Consider the following 16,924-nt stretch of genomic DNA (forward strand, 5'->3'; position numbering starts at 1 on the left):
ATCACTGAATCATGGGCTTTAATGAGATGCTTTGGTACATTAGTGCCCTTTTGTGAAATGAGGCTCCTGCATCAGATACATATTTTCTAGCTGTCAATTCAGCTATAGGAAAATGTAAATTAGCTTTTCATTAATATTTTTTAAAGTGTTCAATATTCTAATGTCTATCAAAAGACTTTCCCTTTTATTTTGGTCTATGAAGAAGGTCATAATTTCAGGAAGTCAGGAAATCAACACGTACTTAAACCCCTTCCTGTTCTTTTGACCTATGATTATACTGGAAAAACTATAAATAATATTTTCCACTTTCTCTTGTTTTTCCTCTAAATAATCTTAGGGTAAACACCATGATAGTTTTCTGAAATCAGTAAGAAGAAAAGAAAATCTTCTCTTTAGAGTTTTAACCCTTGTTAGGCTTAAACTATTGCTCTTGCAACATAATATAGTAATTTAGAAGTGTATTCAGTAACTCTGCTTTTAAACACCTATTATATTTTTCTTGCATGAAGTTTTGTTTAGGTTGAAACAGATGACTTAAACTGAGTAGGAGGCAAAAGAAGTTGTGGAGGAAATGGGAGAATAGAGGTTAGAGGGAATGGGGGAGGTGGAAGGATTAAAGGCTGTTGTAACAGAATTAACCAGATTTGAGATGTTGGAGGAGTGAATTGAGGCTGAGCCTCCTGGAAGGCTAGGGAAACCTAATCAGCTTGAGACTAGCCCGGCAACAAAGGTATCTAAGCCTCTATGGAGCTGTCCAAAAGGATGCACAAGTTTTGCATGCTCCAAGCAAGCAATGGAATGGGGAGTGGGGGAGCAGTTCCAGTTCAATAGGGAGACCATGATAGGGCAGGCCCCCATTGTAGAGGGTCAGTAGGGTACTGAGTAGCATAACTGGAGAAGCCAGCGAGTGGGCTTAGGCAGGCCTCTCTCCTATAACTATTCCAGTGAAAAGGGGACCTTCAGATATGCCACTTGAGATTGTATAGGTGTTCAGAGTTCAGTCCTGACCAAACAACTGCAAAATAAAAGAGGGTGCTACTCTGGGGATGCTTGAGGAAGAGTTGCCTTTCTTTTTTACCTTCTTGGTGTTGAAGTCTCGAATTAGCTCAATCACAGCTTCTCCATCAAGCTCCAATGCCCTCATTAGGAGCCCTTTCCAGTCAGAATGCCCACTTCCCTTAAAGAACAATTGCCATGGAATAAAAGCCACTGTGCTGTGTGTGTGTGAGAGTGTGTGTGTGTGTGTGTGTGTGGTTTATTTGGGTGAAGGGGGGTTAGGATATCTAGCTCTTTCTGAACGCATTTCTTTAATGAATTGCCCAGATTATTTTATTGCCCTGTATATTTGCATTCCTCAGTTGTAGCAGGGGAATAGGCATATATTAACTCTCGGGTTTGATGCTTCTCTGAGGCTCACTAGGGAAGACCTATGCTTACTCTACAAGTGTCATGGCCTGTGGGGTTCATGTGTATATATATATATATATATATATATATCCATTTAATTGTCTAATCTAATCTATTTCCTACCTTTCTGGGGCTTCTGAAATGTTCTGGTCCATTGATGGCACCCTTTCCTGTTTATGCTGTTATGCTTTACCCTGTTGATTTTTTTTTTTTTCTTTTTCTGAGGCAAGGTATTGCTCTGTCGCCCAGGCTGGAGTACAGTGGTGCCACCACAGCTCACTGCAGCCTCATCCTCCTGGGCTGAAGTGATCCTCCCATCCCAGCCTCCCAGGTAACTGGGACTACAGGTACATGCTACCATGCCCTGCTAATTTTTATTTTTTGTAGACACAGGGTCTGCCTATGTTACTTACCCAGGCTGTTCTCAAACTCCTGGGCTCAAACAATCCTCCTCTCTAGGCCTCCCAAAGTGTTAGGATTACAGGTTTCAGCCACTGTGCCTGACCAATTTTTAAATAAGATTTATTTTCTATAATAGTGGGGCTTTGACAAGGGTAGACAAAAGTATGTATGTTCAGTGTGCCTCTTAAACTGGAAAACAAAGCTTAAGGATCTTGAAATTAATTCCTAGAAGTAGAGGATAAATTGTTTTTATACCTTGCATAAAAGCTGAAGTACATTTTAGGCTGTCCATGAGGAATCTTTCTGGGGTGGGCTCAGAGATTAAGGCCTGGGAAATATGTTCAGGAATGACAGCAGGGCTCTAAAAGTTAGATCTTCCTTTTTTTTTTTTTTTTTTTTAAACAGAGATGGGCTCTTGCTATGTTACGCGGCTGTAACATAGTGACTATTCACAGGCGCAATCATAGCGTACTACAGCCTCAAACTCCTGAGCTCAAGCAATCCTCCTGCCTCAGCCTTCTGAATAGCTGGGACTACAGACACACACCACTGCATCCAATGGCTAGATTCTTTTACTCTAGAAGGCTGACTGTTTTAATAGATTTGTTTTCAGAGAGATGATGGGCATTGGTGAGGCTGTTTCCCTCCAATCCTTCTGTAGAGATCTGGAAAACTGGGATGAAGCATAGACTGAGAAAAAAATTATTTTTGAGAAAATCATTCTTGTATTTTAAGTTATGAAGTGGAATTCCGTTCTTAACCCTAATCAGTATCTTATTAAGAGGGAAAAATAATCTTAGAGTCTTTGATAGATTCAACATATGCCTCTCAGTGGATCTGGTTTAATGATGATGGTAGACCATAACCATTTATTACCTTGAATGCAGTCCTAAGGCATTCAGATGCAGCCCAGCTCTTCCTTGCTCCTTTATAAGATGTATCAGGACTCTTTACATTGCAAATAAAAGAAAACCCCATGTGTACTAGCTTAAGCATTTAGGGAAATCATTGGCTCAAATAACTGGAAAGCTTAGAGGACAGTCAGGCTTCAGCATTGGTTTACTCCAGCAGCTCAGGGATGCAATAAGGACCCAGTTTATTTGCATCTCTTCATTCTGTCTTCTGTGTTATTAGTTTCATCCTGAAGCCAACCCTCTTTGTAGATACAAAATGGCTTCCACTGCTCCCAGGGCCACAGGGCCATATGCTTTCACATCCAGGGACAGAGAGAGAGCATCACTTCACCAGGCATCTAACAACCAGAGACCAGGACTTTACTTTGATTGGACCAGCAGAGATCCCATATCCACCTCTGAACAAATCACAGTATAGCCAGGTGTACATCATCCACTGATTAGCATAGTTTAGATATGTGCTCATTCTTTTAATTGTAGCCAGAGTTGTTGATTTATTTTACAACAATCAACAACCACCCCTGAATCGGGCTGAGGTCAGGAGGGTGGGGTTGGGAGGAGGATAAGCATCCATCCCACTCAAACAGAAAACTGCTACTTAATAGAGGAATGGTGGAATGGTTTCTGGGGAGGCAAGAACAAAGTCTGTTTTAGTAGCACCATCATACCAACCACTTTCTTGCATCTGCAGGCTCTTTGCAAGAGAAGATAGCAAGCACATGGTGCAGATAGTGGGACTGCAAGAGCTTCAGGTGGACAGTGTGGAGCTCCTCTTAGAGGTAATTAATTCTTCCTTCTTTATTACCCCACCACAACAGTGTAAGTACAGGGAACAAATTCATTTTGCTACTAAGCAAGTACAGTGGACTTATATTTAGGCAAAGGGCAATGACAAGCCCACCACTTCACATCTGTAAAATGTGAATTCTTTTCTGAGAGGATAGCTTGTTTCTCTATAGGGTTTCTCCCACGATTAGTGGGAGGTAGGGCATGTGGGAGAACTTAATTCATTGGGAGGATACTACTGGGCTAGTTTCTTTTTGTTGTTGTTGTTTTTTTGAGATGGAGTCTCGCTCTGTCACCCAACCTGGAGTGCAATGGCACAATCTCTGCTCACTGCAACCTCTGCCTCGTGGGTTCAAGCAATTCTCCTGCCTCAGCCTCCTGAGTAGCTGAGATTACAGGCTCCCACCACCACACCTGGCTAATTTTTGTATTTTTAGTAGAGACAGGGTTTCACCATGTTGGCCAGGCTGGTCTTGAACTCCTGACCTCAGGTGATCCACCCGCCTCGACCTCCCAAAGTGCTGGGATTACAGCCGTGAGCCACCGCGCCCAGCCTTATCGGGCCAGTTTCAAATGCTGCTAATGTGTTTCTCTATGGCAGTGGGCTCTGGGAAAAGCTGCTGGAGACAAATATTTTCACTTTAAATTCTTTTTACTTTTTTTTTTTTTTTTTAAGCAACAGGGTCTTGCTCTGTTGCCCAGGCTGGAGTATAGAGGTGTAATCATAGCTCACCGCAGCCTCCCACTTCAGCCTCCCAAGTAGCTGGGACTGCAGGCACATGTCACCACACCTGGCTAATTTTTTTTTAATTTTTTTTTTTTTTTTTTTTTGAGATGGAGTCTCACTTTGTCACCTAGGCTGGAGTGCAGTGGCGCAATCTCTGCTCACTGCAAGCTCTGCCTCCCGGGTTCATGCCATTCTCCTGTCTCAGCCTCCCAAGTAGCTGGGACTACAGGCACCCGCCACCACGCCCAGCTAATTTTTTGTATTTTTTAGTAGAGACAGGGTTTCACCATGTTTGCCAGAATGGTCTCGATCTCCTGACCTCATGATCCGCCCACCTTGGCCTCCCAAAGTGCTGGGATTACAGGCGTGAGCCACCACGCCCTGCCAGACCTGGCTAATTTTTAAAAATTTTTTGTAGAGATGGTGTCTTGCTGTGTCGCCTAGGGTGGTCTCGAACTCCTGACCTCAAGCAGTCCTCTCACCTTGGCCTCTTAAAGTGCTAGGATTACAGGCGTGAGCCACCACACCTGGCCCTTATTTTAAATACAATTTTTAATAAGTAATACTATCACATGAGTTCAGAATGCAAAAGTGAAAATACCCACTTCCATTTCCTTTTCCAGAGCAACTAATTTTATTAGTTTTTTGTGTGTCCTTCCAAAGGAATTTTTCAATCTGCTTCTTTTATTAAGTTATTCTTTTATTGTAATAAAAGTCATACTTATCATTAAGTTTAAACATTACAGAAATATGTAAGAAGATAGTAAAGGCCCCTCTAACTTACTATACATACCCCACTTCCCCTGTTCCCCACTGAGCTATCCACTGTCCACGGTAAAATATTTAATTTTTTTTTTCCTGTTCTGGGCATTTATTAACATAAGTACAAATAGATTTCTGGTGAACCTTCCTTTAATGCAGTGTTCCTCAACCCTGGCTTTACATTAGATTGTTTGGAGCCTTTTTTTCCTTACTTAAAAAATGATTTAACCTTTTTTATTGTGAAAAATAGCACTATACAGAAAAATGCATAAAACCTAAGTATGTACAGTATAAAGAAACAAGCACCCTTGTAATCAGCTACTCAGATCAAGAAATAGAACATTGTAGCACCCTACAAACCCCCTGTGTGACTTTCCAATAACACCCCCCTATTATCCTGACTTTTGTGCTGATCACTTTCTTGTTATTTGTTATAGTTTTACCACCTATGTATTTATCCCCAAACCATCTAAGTTAGTTTTCATCTGTTTTTGAACTTTGCTTGAGTAGAACTACACTGTGTATTTTTTGGTGTTTTGTTTCTTTTGCTCAATATTATGCTTTTCAGTTCCATTGAGGTTTTTGCATTTGGCTTTAGTTTTCTTCATTTTTATTTGCTGTAGAGTGTTTTATCATAGGAATATACCACAGTTTATTTATCCATTCTCCTGTTAATAAACAACTGGGGTTGTTTTTATTTTAGAGTTATTTGGAACATTGCAACTGTGAGTGTGCTTATACATGTATTTCTGTACAGAGCACATGGGTTGTCTAGGATATATACCTAGCTGTGAAATGATTAGGTCAGATGATATGCTTTTTCTTTTTTTATTATTTTTATTTTTTTCTAGAGACAGGGTCTTGCTCTGTCCAGCCCAGGCTGGAGTCCAGTGGCATGAACACATGGCTCACTGCAGCCTTGACCTCCTGGGCTCAAGCAATCCTCCTACCTCAGCTTCCCAAGTAGGTGGGACCACAAGCATATGCCACCACACTTGGCTAATTTTTTTATTCTTTGTAGAGACAGGGTCCTACCATGTTGCCCAGGCTGGTCTCAAGCTCCTGGGCTCAAGCAATCCTCTCACCTCAGCCTCCCAAAGTGTTAGGATGACAGGCACAGTGGCCCATATTTTCAGCTACACTAAATGCTGCCGGCTGTTTCCCAGAGTGGTGTGCATTCCTACAAGCAGTATATGAGCAATCCCGTTGCTCTTCATCTTGCAGACACTTTCAATTGATAGATATTTTGAATTTTTGCCAGTCTGGAGTGTTTAATTATATTTTATTGTGGGGCTTTAATTTGCATTTCCCTGATTGAGAATAAAATTGAATATTTTCTCATATTTTTAACTTGTAATTTGGAGTTCCTCTGTTGGGAATGCCAGTTTGGGTCTTTTCCTCATCTTGGGTTATCTGTCTTTTCCTTGTCGATTTGTATATTCCGGATATGAGTCTTGTTGGTTATTTGTATCATAAGCATGTTGTCTCATTCTGTGGCTTGTTTTCCCAGTTTCATCATAATGTCTTTTAATGCTTGCTTGTGTCGTCCTCAAGTCAATTAAATCAGAATCCCTCAGGAGTGGGGCCCAGGTGTGGGTATTATTATTATTTTAAATTAAAATGTAGTTCATATACCGTAACATTCACCTTTTTTAAAGTGTATGATCCACTAGTTTTCTTAATATAATTTTCTTATTGAGATATAATTTACATACCATAATATTCATTCTTTTTTTATTTTTTATTTTTGAGACAGGGTCTCACTCCTATTGCCCAGGCTGGAGTGCAGTGGCGCGATTTCAGCTCACCGCAGCCTCAATCTCCCTGGGCTCAGGTGATCCTTCCCACCTCAGTCTCCTGAGTAGCTGGGACTACAGGTGTGTGCCACTACACCCGGCTAATTTTTTTGGCATTTTTAGTAGAGATGGGGTTTCACCATGTTGCACAGGCTGGTCTCAATCTCCTGGACTCAAGCAATCCTCTCACCTTGACCTCCCGAAGTGCTGGGATTACAGGCATGAGCCACCATGTCCGGCCATAATATTCTTTTTTTTTTTTTTTTTTTTTGAGACGGAGCTTTGCTCTTGTCGCCCACGCTGGAGTGCAATGGCTCGATCTGGGTTCACTGCAACCTCTGCTTCCCAGGTTCATGTGATTCTCCTGCCTCAACCTCCTGAGTGGCTGGGATTACAGGCTCCTGCCACCATGCCCACCTAATTTTTGTATTTTTAGTAGAGACGGGGTTTCATCATGTTGTCCAAGCTAGTCTCGAATTCCTGACCTCAAGTGATCCACCAGCCTTGGCCTCCCAAAGTGCTGGGATTAGAGGCATGATGCACTGCGTCCCGCTCAGTTTTTTAAAGCATACAATTCATTGTTTCTCAGTCTTTTGGCTAAGATCAAATGTAGTATCTTTTTTTTTTTTTTAAGACCAGTGGTTCAGAATAGAAAGTGTAGTATCTTTTCTCAGCAGTTTAACATGTTCTATTCAAGGACAACCTATTAAATGGATTTTTGGAACAGGGAGATGGAGTAGGAGCTTGCTCTGTCCGCTCCATGCATTGACTTGGTAGTGCAAGACCTCCAGGAATGGTGCATCCTCCCTGAGGGATTTTTTTTTTAAAGTATACAATTCAGTGATTTTTTAAAAGTATATTCATGAAGTTATGCAACCGTTGTCACTATCTAATTCCAGAAAACTTTCATCACCCCAAAATGAAACTCCATTAGCAGTTACTCCCTATTTCTCCTGCCCCCAGTGCCTGGCAACCACTAAATTCTATCTCTGTGGATTTGCCAATTCTGTCCGTATCATACAAACAGAATTATACAATATGCAACCTTTTGTCTCTGGCTTCTTTCAGTTAGTTTATTTTCAGAGTTCATTCATGTTGCAGCATGTATCAGGACTTCATTCCTTTTTGTGGCTGAATAATATTACATTGTATGGATACCTCATTTTATTTATCCATTCATCAGTTGATAGACATTTGGGTTGTTTCCACTTTTGGTCATTATGAATAATGTTGCTGTGAACATTCATGTACAAAGGTTTTTGTGTGGACAAGTGTGTTCCATTTTCTTGGGTGTATGCCTAGGAGTGACATCACTGGGCCATACTTTTTTTAGGAAATGCCACACTGTTTTCCAAAGTGACTTTACCATTTTACACTCCCACCAGCAGTATGAGGATGGGTATTATTTTAAAAGCTCCCCAGGTGATTCTAACATGCAGCCATCGCAGTCATTCTTCTAGTACATCCAACAAGCCTGGCTAGAGTAAAAGGGAGAGGACTAGAAGGATAGGCCAGGCACTTAACAAGACTTAGCTTAGTATAGCTTCACAGTACACTCCTCCAGGGAGAAGTATCTGAGTCTTCAACCAAGCTTAAGAGACCAGGGAAAGCAGTCAGGTTTGGCATTGTAGAAATGCCTCCAGCGAATGCCAAAGTTCAAGCCTCTCTAGCTGATTCTACTCTTGATCTTTCCTGCCTTCCTTTTCACTGTGTTCTAATAATAATTGCAAATGTTTAGTGAGCACTATCTACCAAATGCTTTGTTAGAGGTTTTTGCAAATATTACCCCATTTAATCATCACAAAATCGATGTAAATATTGTAAACTTCTCTAAGAGGTGAAAATACTGAGGTTAAAATCAAGTGATAACCCAGAATCACATAGCTAACAGCTGGCAGAGCAAGATTTCAGCTTTGATTGATCTCACTCTGAAGCCCTTTTCACGATACTCTACTACCTATAGTGTATAATTAGAAATCAGTTTTTCTTAAGAAATTAAGAGAGGCCAGGCATGGTGGCTTATGCCTGTAATTCCAGCACTTTGGGAGGCCGAGGCTGGAAGGTCATTTGAGGTCAGGAGTTTGAAACCAGCCTGGCCAACATGGTGAAACCCCACCTCTACTAAAAATACAAAAATGAGCTGGGTATGGTGGTGGGCGCCTGTAATCCCAGCTACTTGGGAGGCTGAGGCAGGAGAATTGCTTGAGCCCGGAAGGCAGAGGTTGCAGTGACCAGAGATCGTGCCATTGCACTCCAGCCTAGGCAACAGAGCAAGACTCCATCTCAAAAAAGAAAGAAGAGAAGAGAAAAGACACTCACTGAATGAATTAATACATTGATAACAACGTCTTCTGTTATCATTTGCCTAAAACTAGGTGTTTAAAGGACTGTTTAATCTTCAAATAACAGGGTTTGTGGAAAATTTTGTTGTTGCTTTTTCAAAATTAATACTTGGGACTTGGGTGTGTGCAGTGGCATGGTGGCCCATCATTGGTATATATCTTTTTCTAAGTTTCTTTTTCCTGAGACAAATACTGTAGTTAAATTTTGCTTAAGGGATGACACTTCACGTTTGCGTTATTAGATTCCTGGGTCCTGGGATCCAAAACCTGAGTATAGCGCCCGAGTGTGTCTGTTTTAGTGCAATCACTAAGAGCCTCTTTCTAGTGATTGCAAAGGTAGGTACAGAACAAAAGTGTGTGGGGCATGCTGAAGGGCTGCCCTGGGGCTGTGACCATTCTCCCCAGAGCTTCCTCTGCTGTGGAGTCCTAAGGAAATTGTTTCTCATACTCTGTTCCCTGTGGTCCTCGTGCCCCTACCTCCAGCCACTCCCACATTTGGCCAGGAGCATCAGGTGAGTCTGGTCCTCAGGATTCCTTTGTCACTGAAGATTAGACCAATTAAAGGGGAAAGAAGCAAACACTCAGAAGAAGACTCCTCATTGCCTTTAGACTGTAAATGCTGGCAGTCTGGTGTTGAGTCAACCCCTGCATCCTGGAAGAGTTTATGGCACTGTTCTATTCTAAAGTATGGTTCCTAAGAAAATCAGAAAAAAAGTTCCTTGTTAGTCAACATATTATCGCCATTGATACCCTCAGTCTGCAGGACATATGGTGTTGTACAAGGAGGAAGCCAGCTGAGATCAAGGTGGAAAGTTTATATAATTTATGGATACCTGACACAGTTATCCTCATAAATAAATATTTATTGACTTGAAACAACAGCACTTGCTAACTCAGGTGTCACATTTCACTCTCAGGTGTCACTGTTCATACTCACTCAGGTATCACCCATGTGTTTGCTCAAGTGTCATCTTGGAGTATTACCCTCTCAGATCACCCTCAGGATTACTCAGGCATGGCCTGCCTGCACAACTGGTAGCTTCATTATTCAAATGGGATTGTCCTTCCTCCAGGAAGTTTTTCCTCCCTAGTGTATTTGATTTCTTGCCAACGCAGGCACCAGAACTTCCTGCCTTTACAGAGGACTCACTGCCTCATCACATTTCCCAGATTTGGAATCGAGATTTTGTCAGACAATTAATGGGCCTGTTTTCAGTTTTAGAGATTCACAATTTTTTAAAGTCATTCCTATACCCATTTTATATAGTCAGAGGTATTCATTCCTAGGAATTTTGATAAACTTATTTCATGTTTTATCATTGCCTTGGCTGTAATGGGCAGCCAGTTACAGTGCCATGTATCCTTAAGCACATCCTTTATCTCTCTGAGCCTGAAACATGTAGATAATGATAGATGATTGGGTTGGATGATGGGGAGAAGGAAGTGAGATGACATACATAAAATTTATAGTATGATGCTGGCTCAACTTTCCACATGGATTATTCTTATTAAGTCCCTGAATGATGTTTCCCAGCACCACCACAGTTTTTCGTTTTGTTTTTTTGAGGTAGAGTCTCACTCTGTCACCTAGGCAGGAGTGCAGTGGTGCAATCATGGGTCACTGCAACCTCAACCTTCTGGGCTCAAGCGATCCTCCCACTTCAGCCTTCTGAGTAGCTAGGACCACAGGTGTTCACCACTACACCTGGCTAATGTTTTTAAAAAATTTGTGTAGATGTTGCCCAGATTGGTCTTGAACTTCTGGGCTCAAGTGATCCTCTATCTCAGCCTCCCAAAGTGCTGGGATTACAGGCATGAGCCACCACACCAGGCCCAGTTATCATTACTTCCTATTGTAGCAGATTCCCATTTTACTATTCACGTAATATGTTCTCTCTAGAGAACCTAGATTTAGAAACTTGCCCAACAGAGTTTAGTTAGGGAAGGAGTTTGAGAAGGAGGAGGCAGTGAGAGGGAAAGGGAGCTTAGTAGTTTTAAAGGTGATTGCATTAATTTTGCTCACCTCCTACAGTTGCATTTCCCCAAATAGATTCTCTCTTTCTCTCATCTGCTTCCTTCCTTTTTTTTTTTTTTTTTTTTTTTTTTTGGTTTGCTCTAGGGAGCCCATGATATTTCATGTTGATCTCTAAAGCTATATTTTCCCATGAAACTCTGATTGTTTTACATTTATGAAAAAAAGAAATAGTTTACGTTTTAGAAGTTTACACAAAGATGTTAGTTCGTTAGTATCTTTTCTTTTTGTTTTGTTTTTGAGATGGAATTTTGCTGTCTTGTCCAGGCTGGAGTGCAGTGGCATGATCTTGACTCACCGCAACCTCTGCCTCCCAGGTTCAAGGGATTCTCCTGCCTCAACCTCCTGAGTAGCTGGGATTATAGGTGCCCACTACCCACGCCTGGCTAATTTTTGTATTTTTAGTAGAGATGGGGTTTCACCAGGTTGGCCAGGCTGGTCTCGAACTCCTGACCTCAGGTGATCCATTCACCTCGGCCTCCCAAAGTGCTGGGATTACAGACGTGAGCCACCGTGCCCGGCCAATTTTTGTATTTTTAATAGAGATGGGGTTTCACCATGTTGGCAAGGCTGGCGTCAAACTCCTGACCTCAGGTGACCGCCCTTCTTAGCCTCCCAGAGTGCTGGGAGTACAGGCGTGAGCCTCTGTGCCCGGCCATAATTCCCATTTTATAGATAAGAAACTGAGACCCTTAAAAGTTAAGTGACTTGCGGTAGTCTACACAACCACATGGTAGAGCTGGCATGTGAACCCTGGCAACCTGACTCCAGATTTCACCGTTTTAACTGCTATACTTCAGTTGTGTATGTCATTTACAAAAATGTGATGACTTTGATATTCACAGACTGCCTCATTTTTACTCTTCATAGCTCAGGTGCGTTATTATATAGTTTCTGGAAGGCATGACTACAGCAAGCTGTTATTGGAAAAAATTGGCCCAGGGACCAGAAACTCCTCATGCCTTCTCTAAAATATATTTAACCAGGAAAGGGCATCTCAACATGTTAGGTCTCTGAGATGCACTTAGAGATACCCAGTACATTATGGTGTACAAGATGCAGTGAAAACCCAAGTTCAAAAGTCTGTAACACAATCTCAGAAGCCAATCTTTTTTGACACTCTTGAGGAAGAACCACAGGGCCGCCCTTTGCATTTCCTGTTCATATCCACGTTTCCTTGTGAAGTATGGTCTTGAGGCCTCTCTGAGCTCTCACTAGGTCTCAGTGGACTAGCATCATTAGTAACATCATTACTCACATGTAGAAGAGGATATCTGGCTTCTATTCCTGGCCTGACAATATTCTACCTATGTGACCTTGTATAAGTCACTTAGCTTCTCTGTGTTCCTTATTAGTCAGACATATTGCTTTTACAAATGTAAAGGTTTAAGACCTCCCTTGTCTTTTCATAGGATTTGTAAATGACAAAAAAAAAAGACCTGTAAGAAATCTAAAACTCTAAAAGGAAATATACCAGAATTTTATAATCACTGGGATTATGAGAGATATATATTCTCTTCTTTATCCTTTTCCTATATTTTCCAAGTTTTCCACAGTAAGTTTGTCTTTTCTAATGAAGAAAAAAAAAAGTTTGAAAAAGGAACGATACCAATCTATGATGATCCATCAGCATCACATCCCAGCCTGTGTAAACATGAAGTGAAAGGGACAGGGAGAAGCCAGGGCCAGAAAGTGCATTTAAACCAGATGGTTCAGTCTACAGCGCTGGCCTTAAGTGCCTTACCCAGCATCTGAGCTTAGTTAGCAGAGCTTTTTTCTCAGCACTTGCCATATCCAGTATAAGAGATTACCACTGTAGCTCTTATTATTTCATTAGCTTAAAGGTGGTAGCCATATAGTTGATGATCTAGCTTTATAAACTAGCAGTCTTCTCTTTACAAAAGGATTCATCATGTTGTCTCTTTAAATTTTTAGCAAACTTTTTACAAAATGGGTGTATTTAAGTATGATTCTGAATTTTGATTTTACATCTCACATACAGATAATCTTTAGAAACATACTATTGCTTAGATCATGGAAAAAATATTTTTAGTTAATTAAATTTCTAAAAAGCAACCACTACTACTTGTTAAGATATTTTATGTCTTATTGTTGAAGTTTGGCTCTGTCAACTTTTGGATTCTTAATTTGGAAACTGTGACTATGTTCAATATGATATAAATTAAAATGGTGAGAGATTGAGAAAAAATGAAATAGGACTTTCTTATTCTTTTTTTTTTTTTTTTTTTTTGAGATGCAGTTTCACTCTTGTCCCCCAGGCTGGAGTGCAATGGCACGATCTCAGCTCACTGCAACCTCCACCTCCTGGGTTCAAGCAATTCTACTGCCTCAGCCTCCCGAGTAGCTGGGATTACAGGCACGCACCACAACACCCGGGTAATTTTTGTATTTTTAGTAGAGACGGGGTTTCACCATGTTGGCCAGGCTGATCTCAAACTCCTGACCTCAAGTGATCTGCCCGCCTCGGCCTCCCAAAGTGCTAGGATTACAGGTGTGACCCACCACACCCGGCTCTTACTCTTTTTTGAGACGGAGTCTCGCTGTGTCGCCCAGGCTGCAGTGCAATGGTGCGATCTCAGCTCACTGCAACCTCCGCCTCCTGGGTTCAAGCAATTCTGCTGCCTCAGCCTCCTGAGTAGCTGGGATTACAGGTGCGCACCACCATCCCTGGCTAATTTTTTGTATTTTTAGTAGAGACGGAGTTTAACCACATTGGTCAGGCTGGTCTCGAACTCCTGACCTTGTGATCCTCCCACCTCAGCCTCCCAAAGTGCTCGGATTATAGGCGTGAGCCACCGTGCCCAACCTCATTATTCTTAATTCACTGCAAAATAAATGAATTTATTGTAAGTGCCCCACAGTGTAGTGAAAAATACATGGACTTTGGAGTCAGATGTACTGGATGTGGAATTTGGCTCTGCCACACAGCAGATGTTTGACTATGAATAAATCAACCTGAGTTTGTTCCTCAACTGGAGATGCTGAACAAACTCAGAGGAACAAACTCAAGAGGTTGTTAGGTGGAGATAATCTTTGTATTCGCCTAACATTAGGCTGTGGTGAGGATTCTGTCAAATAATTTTTTTTTTTAGACAGACACTCGCTCTGTCACCAGGATGGAGTGCAGTGGTACGATCTTGGCTCACTGCAACCTCCGCCTCCTGGGTTCAAGCTATTCCCCTGCCTCAGCCTCCCAAGTAGCTGGGACTACAGGCGTGCATCACCATGCCCAGCTAGTTTTTTGTATTTTTAGTAGAAATGGGGTTTCACCATGTTAGCCAGGATGGTCTCGATCTCCTGACCTCGTGATCCACCCGCCTTGGCCTCCCAAAGTGCTGGGATTACAGGTGGGAGCCACTGTGCCTGGCCCAGTTATTCTTTTTTTAATTTGTAGAGATGAGGTCTTGCTATGTTGCCCAGGCTGGTCTCAAACTCCTGGGCCCAAGCGATCCCTACCTCAGCCTCCCAAAGTTCTGGGATTACAGGCATAAGCCACCAGGCCTGGCCTCAAATAACACTGTTGTTGTTGTTGTTGTTGTTGTTGAGACAGAGTCTTGCTTTGTTTCCTAGGCTGGAGTGCAGTGGTGCGATATCAGTTCACTACAACCTCCACCTCCCGGGTTCAAGCAATTCTCATGCCTCAGCCTCCTGAGTAGCTGGGACTACAAGTGTGCATCACCACACCTGGCTAATTTTTGTATTTTTAGTAGAGATGGGGTTTCACCGTGTTGGCCAGGCTGGTCTCAAAGGCCTGCACTAAAGTGATCCACCTGCCTTAGCCTCCCAAACTGCTGGGATTACAGGTGTAAGCCACCATGCCCAGCCAATAAAATATTGTTGACTATAGTCACCCTGTTGTATTGTCAAATAGTAGGTCTTATTCATTATTTCTTTTTTTTGTGTACCTATTAACCACCCCCACATCCCCACTACCCTTCCCAGCCTCTGTGGTAACCATCCTTCTAGTGTCTATGTCCATGGGTTCAATTGCTTTGATTTTTAGATCACACACATAAGTGAGAACATGTGATGTTTGTCTTTCTATGCCTGGCTTATTTCACTTAACATAATGATCTCCAGTTCCATCCATGTTGTTGCAAATGACAGGATCTCATTCTTTTTCGTGGCTGAACGGTACTCCATTGTGTACGAGCACCACATTTTCTTTATCCATTCATCTCTTGATGAACACTTAGGTTGCTTCCAAATCTTAGCTATTGTGAACAGGGCTGCAACAAACATGAGAGTGCAGATCTTGTTTATATTTTATTTCCTGGGACATATCCTTAACTTACAACTCCAAAACAAACAAACAAACAAAAAACCTGAAACTTAAAATCTTTTATTTTATTTAATTTATTTTTCCCCCTGAACTTGATAGTAGGTGATTATTTTTTAAGAGATGGGATTTTTGACCCCTAGGCTGGAGTGCAGCTTACTGCCTCAGCCTCCTGTCTGAGACTACAGGTGTGCACCACTACGCCCAGCTAATTTTTGTAGAGTTGGGGGTCTCACTGTTTGCCCAGGCTGGTCTTGAACTCCTGGGCTCAAGTGATCCTCCTGCCTCAGCCTCCCAAAGTGTTGGGATTACAAGCATGAGCCACCATGCCCAGCCTAAATCTTACTACCTTTTAAATACAATTTTTACTTTATCATATTTTAAATTTCCAAGTGCTTTGTCTATTCCCTCTTTTGGTTTGGTGTTTTCATGCTGGTGGCTTTGGCTTTCTATTCACGTTTAAGTATGAGGCACTAAAAAAATAACAGTCACAAAGTTTGTGTGTCAGAGGTGTGCTTGCTGATCATTAAGCTTCACTATAGGTTGAAAGTTAATTGGCTTTGCCGGGGAAGTCCCCAAAATGTAAACATGTGAAGGGCTTGGGAGTGAGGGTTTCTTCAGAGAATTCTGGCTGAGGACTGATGTTGGGGAACGCTGGTGTGTTGCTTTTACTTAATCCTTGTTTAAGTTCTTTCACTTCACTCTGCCCCACACTGTGCCTGGTGCTTAGTCCTCTTTGATCTCTGGTTCCCATTTTCTGGAGACTATACCTTCTGCCTCCTGCACAGGGTGGGGATGAATGGGGACTGTTTCACCAAGGGCTTTACTGCTCTGATCACTGACTGTGTGTATCTTTGCCTTATCCCAACAGTACCTGGTGCTTCCAGAGTCTGAGCCCCTCTTAGGGGTCCTAATGGGCTGATAGACTGACTCCCCCCTTTCCTACTTACTTACTTAGTTTATAACTTCATTGCTGGCAATTACCATCCCTTCATTATCTTTCCACATTCTAAAATTTCATTGAAATATATCACACCAGTAATCCCAGCATTTTGGGAGGCCGAGGTGGGAGGATTGCTTGAGCCCAGGACTTCGAGATCAGCCTGGGCAGCATAGCAAGACCCCATCTCTGTTTTTTTATTAGAAAAAAAAAGAAAAAATACATTGTCCACTGCTACCCCCTTTTCTTTTACTGGCTTTAAAAGTGAATACAGTTTTAAATCTTTATTTTTAAATTTTTATTTATTTATTTTTTTGAGACAGGGTCTTGTTCTGTAATCACGGCTCACTGCAGCCTCGACCTCCTGGGCTCAAGTGATCCTCCTGCCTCATAAGTTCTGAGAACTTCTGAGAAGCTGGGATTACAGGTGTGAGCCACCATGCCCGGCCCAAATAATGTTTTTAAAGTTCTTTGTGGCTGGGTGAGGTGGCTCATGCCCATAATCCTACCACTTTG

At 41.9% G+C, this 16,924-nt stretch overlaps 1 protein-coding gene and 1 pseudogene across 1 annotated transcript in view; both read left to right on the top strand.

Annotated features, from left to right (window-relative positions):
• KIF24 (kinesin family member 24) overlaps positions 1-16,924 on the top strand; it is a 76,593-nt gene that overhangs the window by 39,190 nt on the left and 20,479 nt on the right. The window contains exon 6 of the mRNA XM_003312047.7: positions 3,415-3,502. Coding sequence (XP_003312095.1) covers positions 3,415-3,502 — 88 coding nt within the window. The remainder of the gene's footprint in view (positions 1-3,414; positions 3,503-16,924) is intronic.
• On the top strand, positions 7,372-7,601 carry LOC112204501 (U2 spliceosomal RNA; annotated as a pseudogene).

This window comes from Pan troglodytes, chromosome 11 (genome assembly GCF_028858775.2).
Source record: "Pan troglodytes isolate AG18354 chromosome 11, NHGRI_mPanTro3-v2.0_pri, whole genome shotgun sequence".
NCBI lineage: Eukaryota > Metazoa > Chordata > Mammalia > Primates > Hominidae > Pan > Pan troglodytes.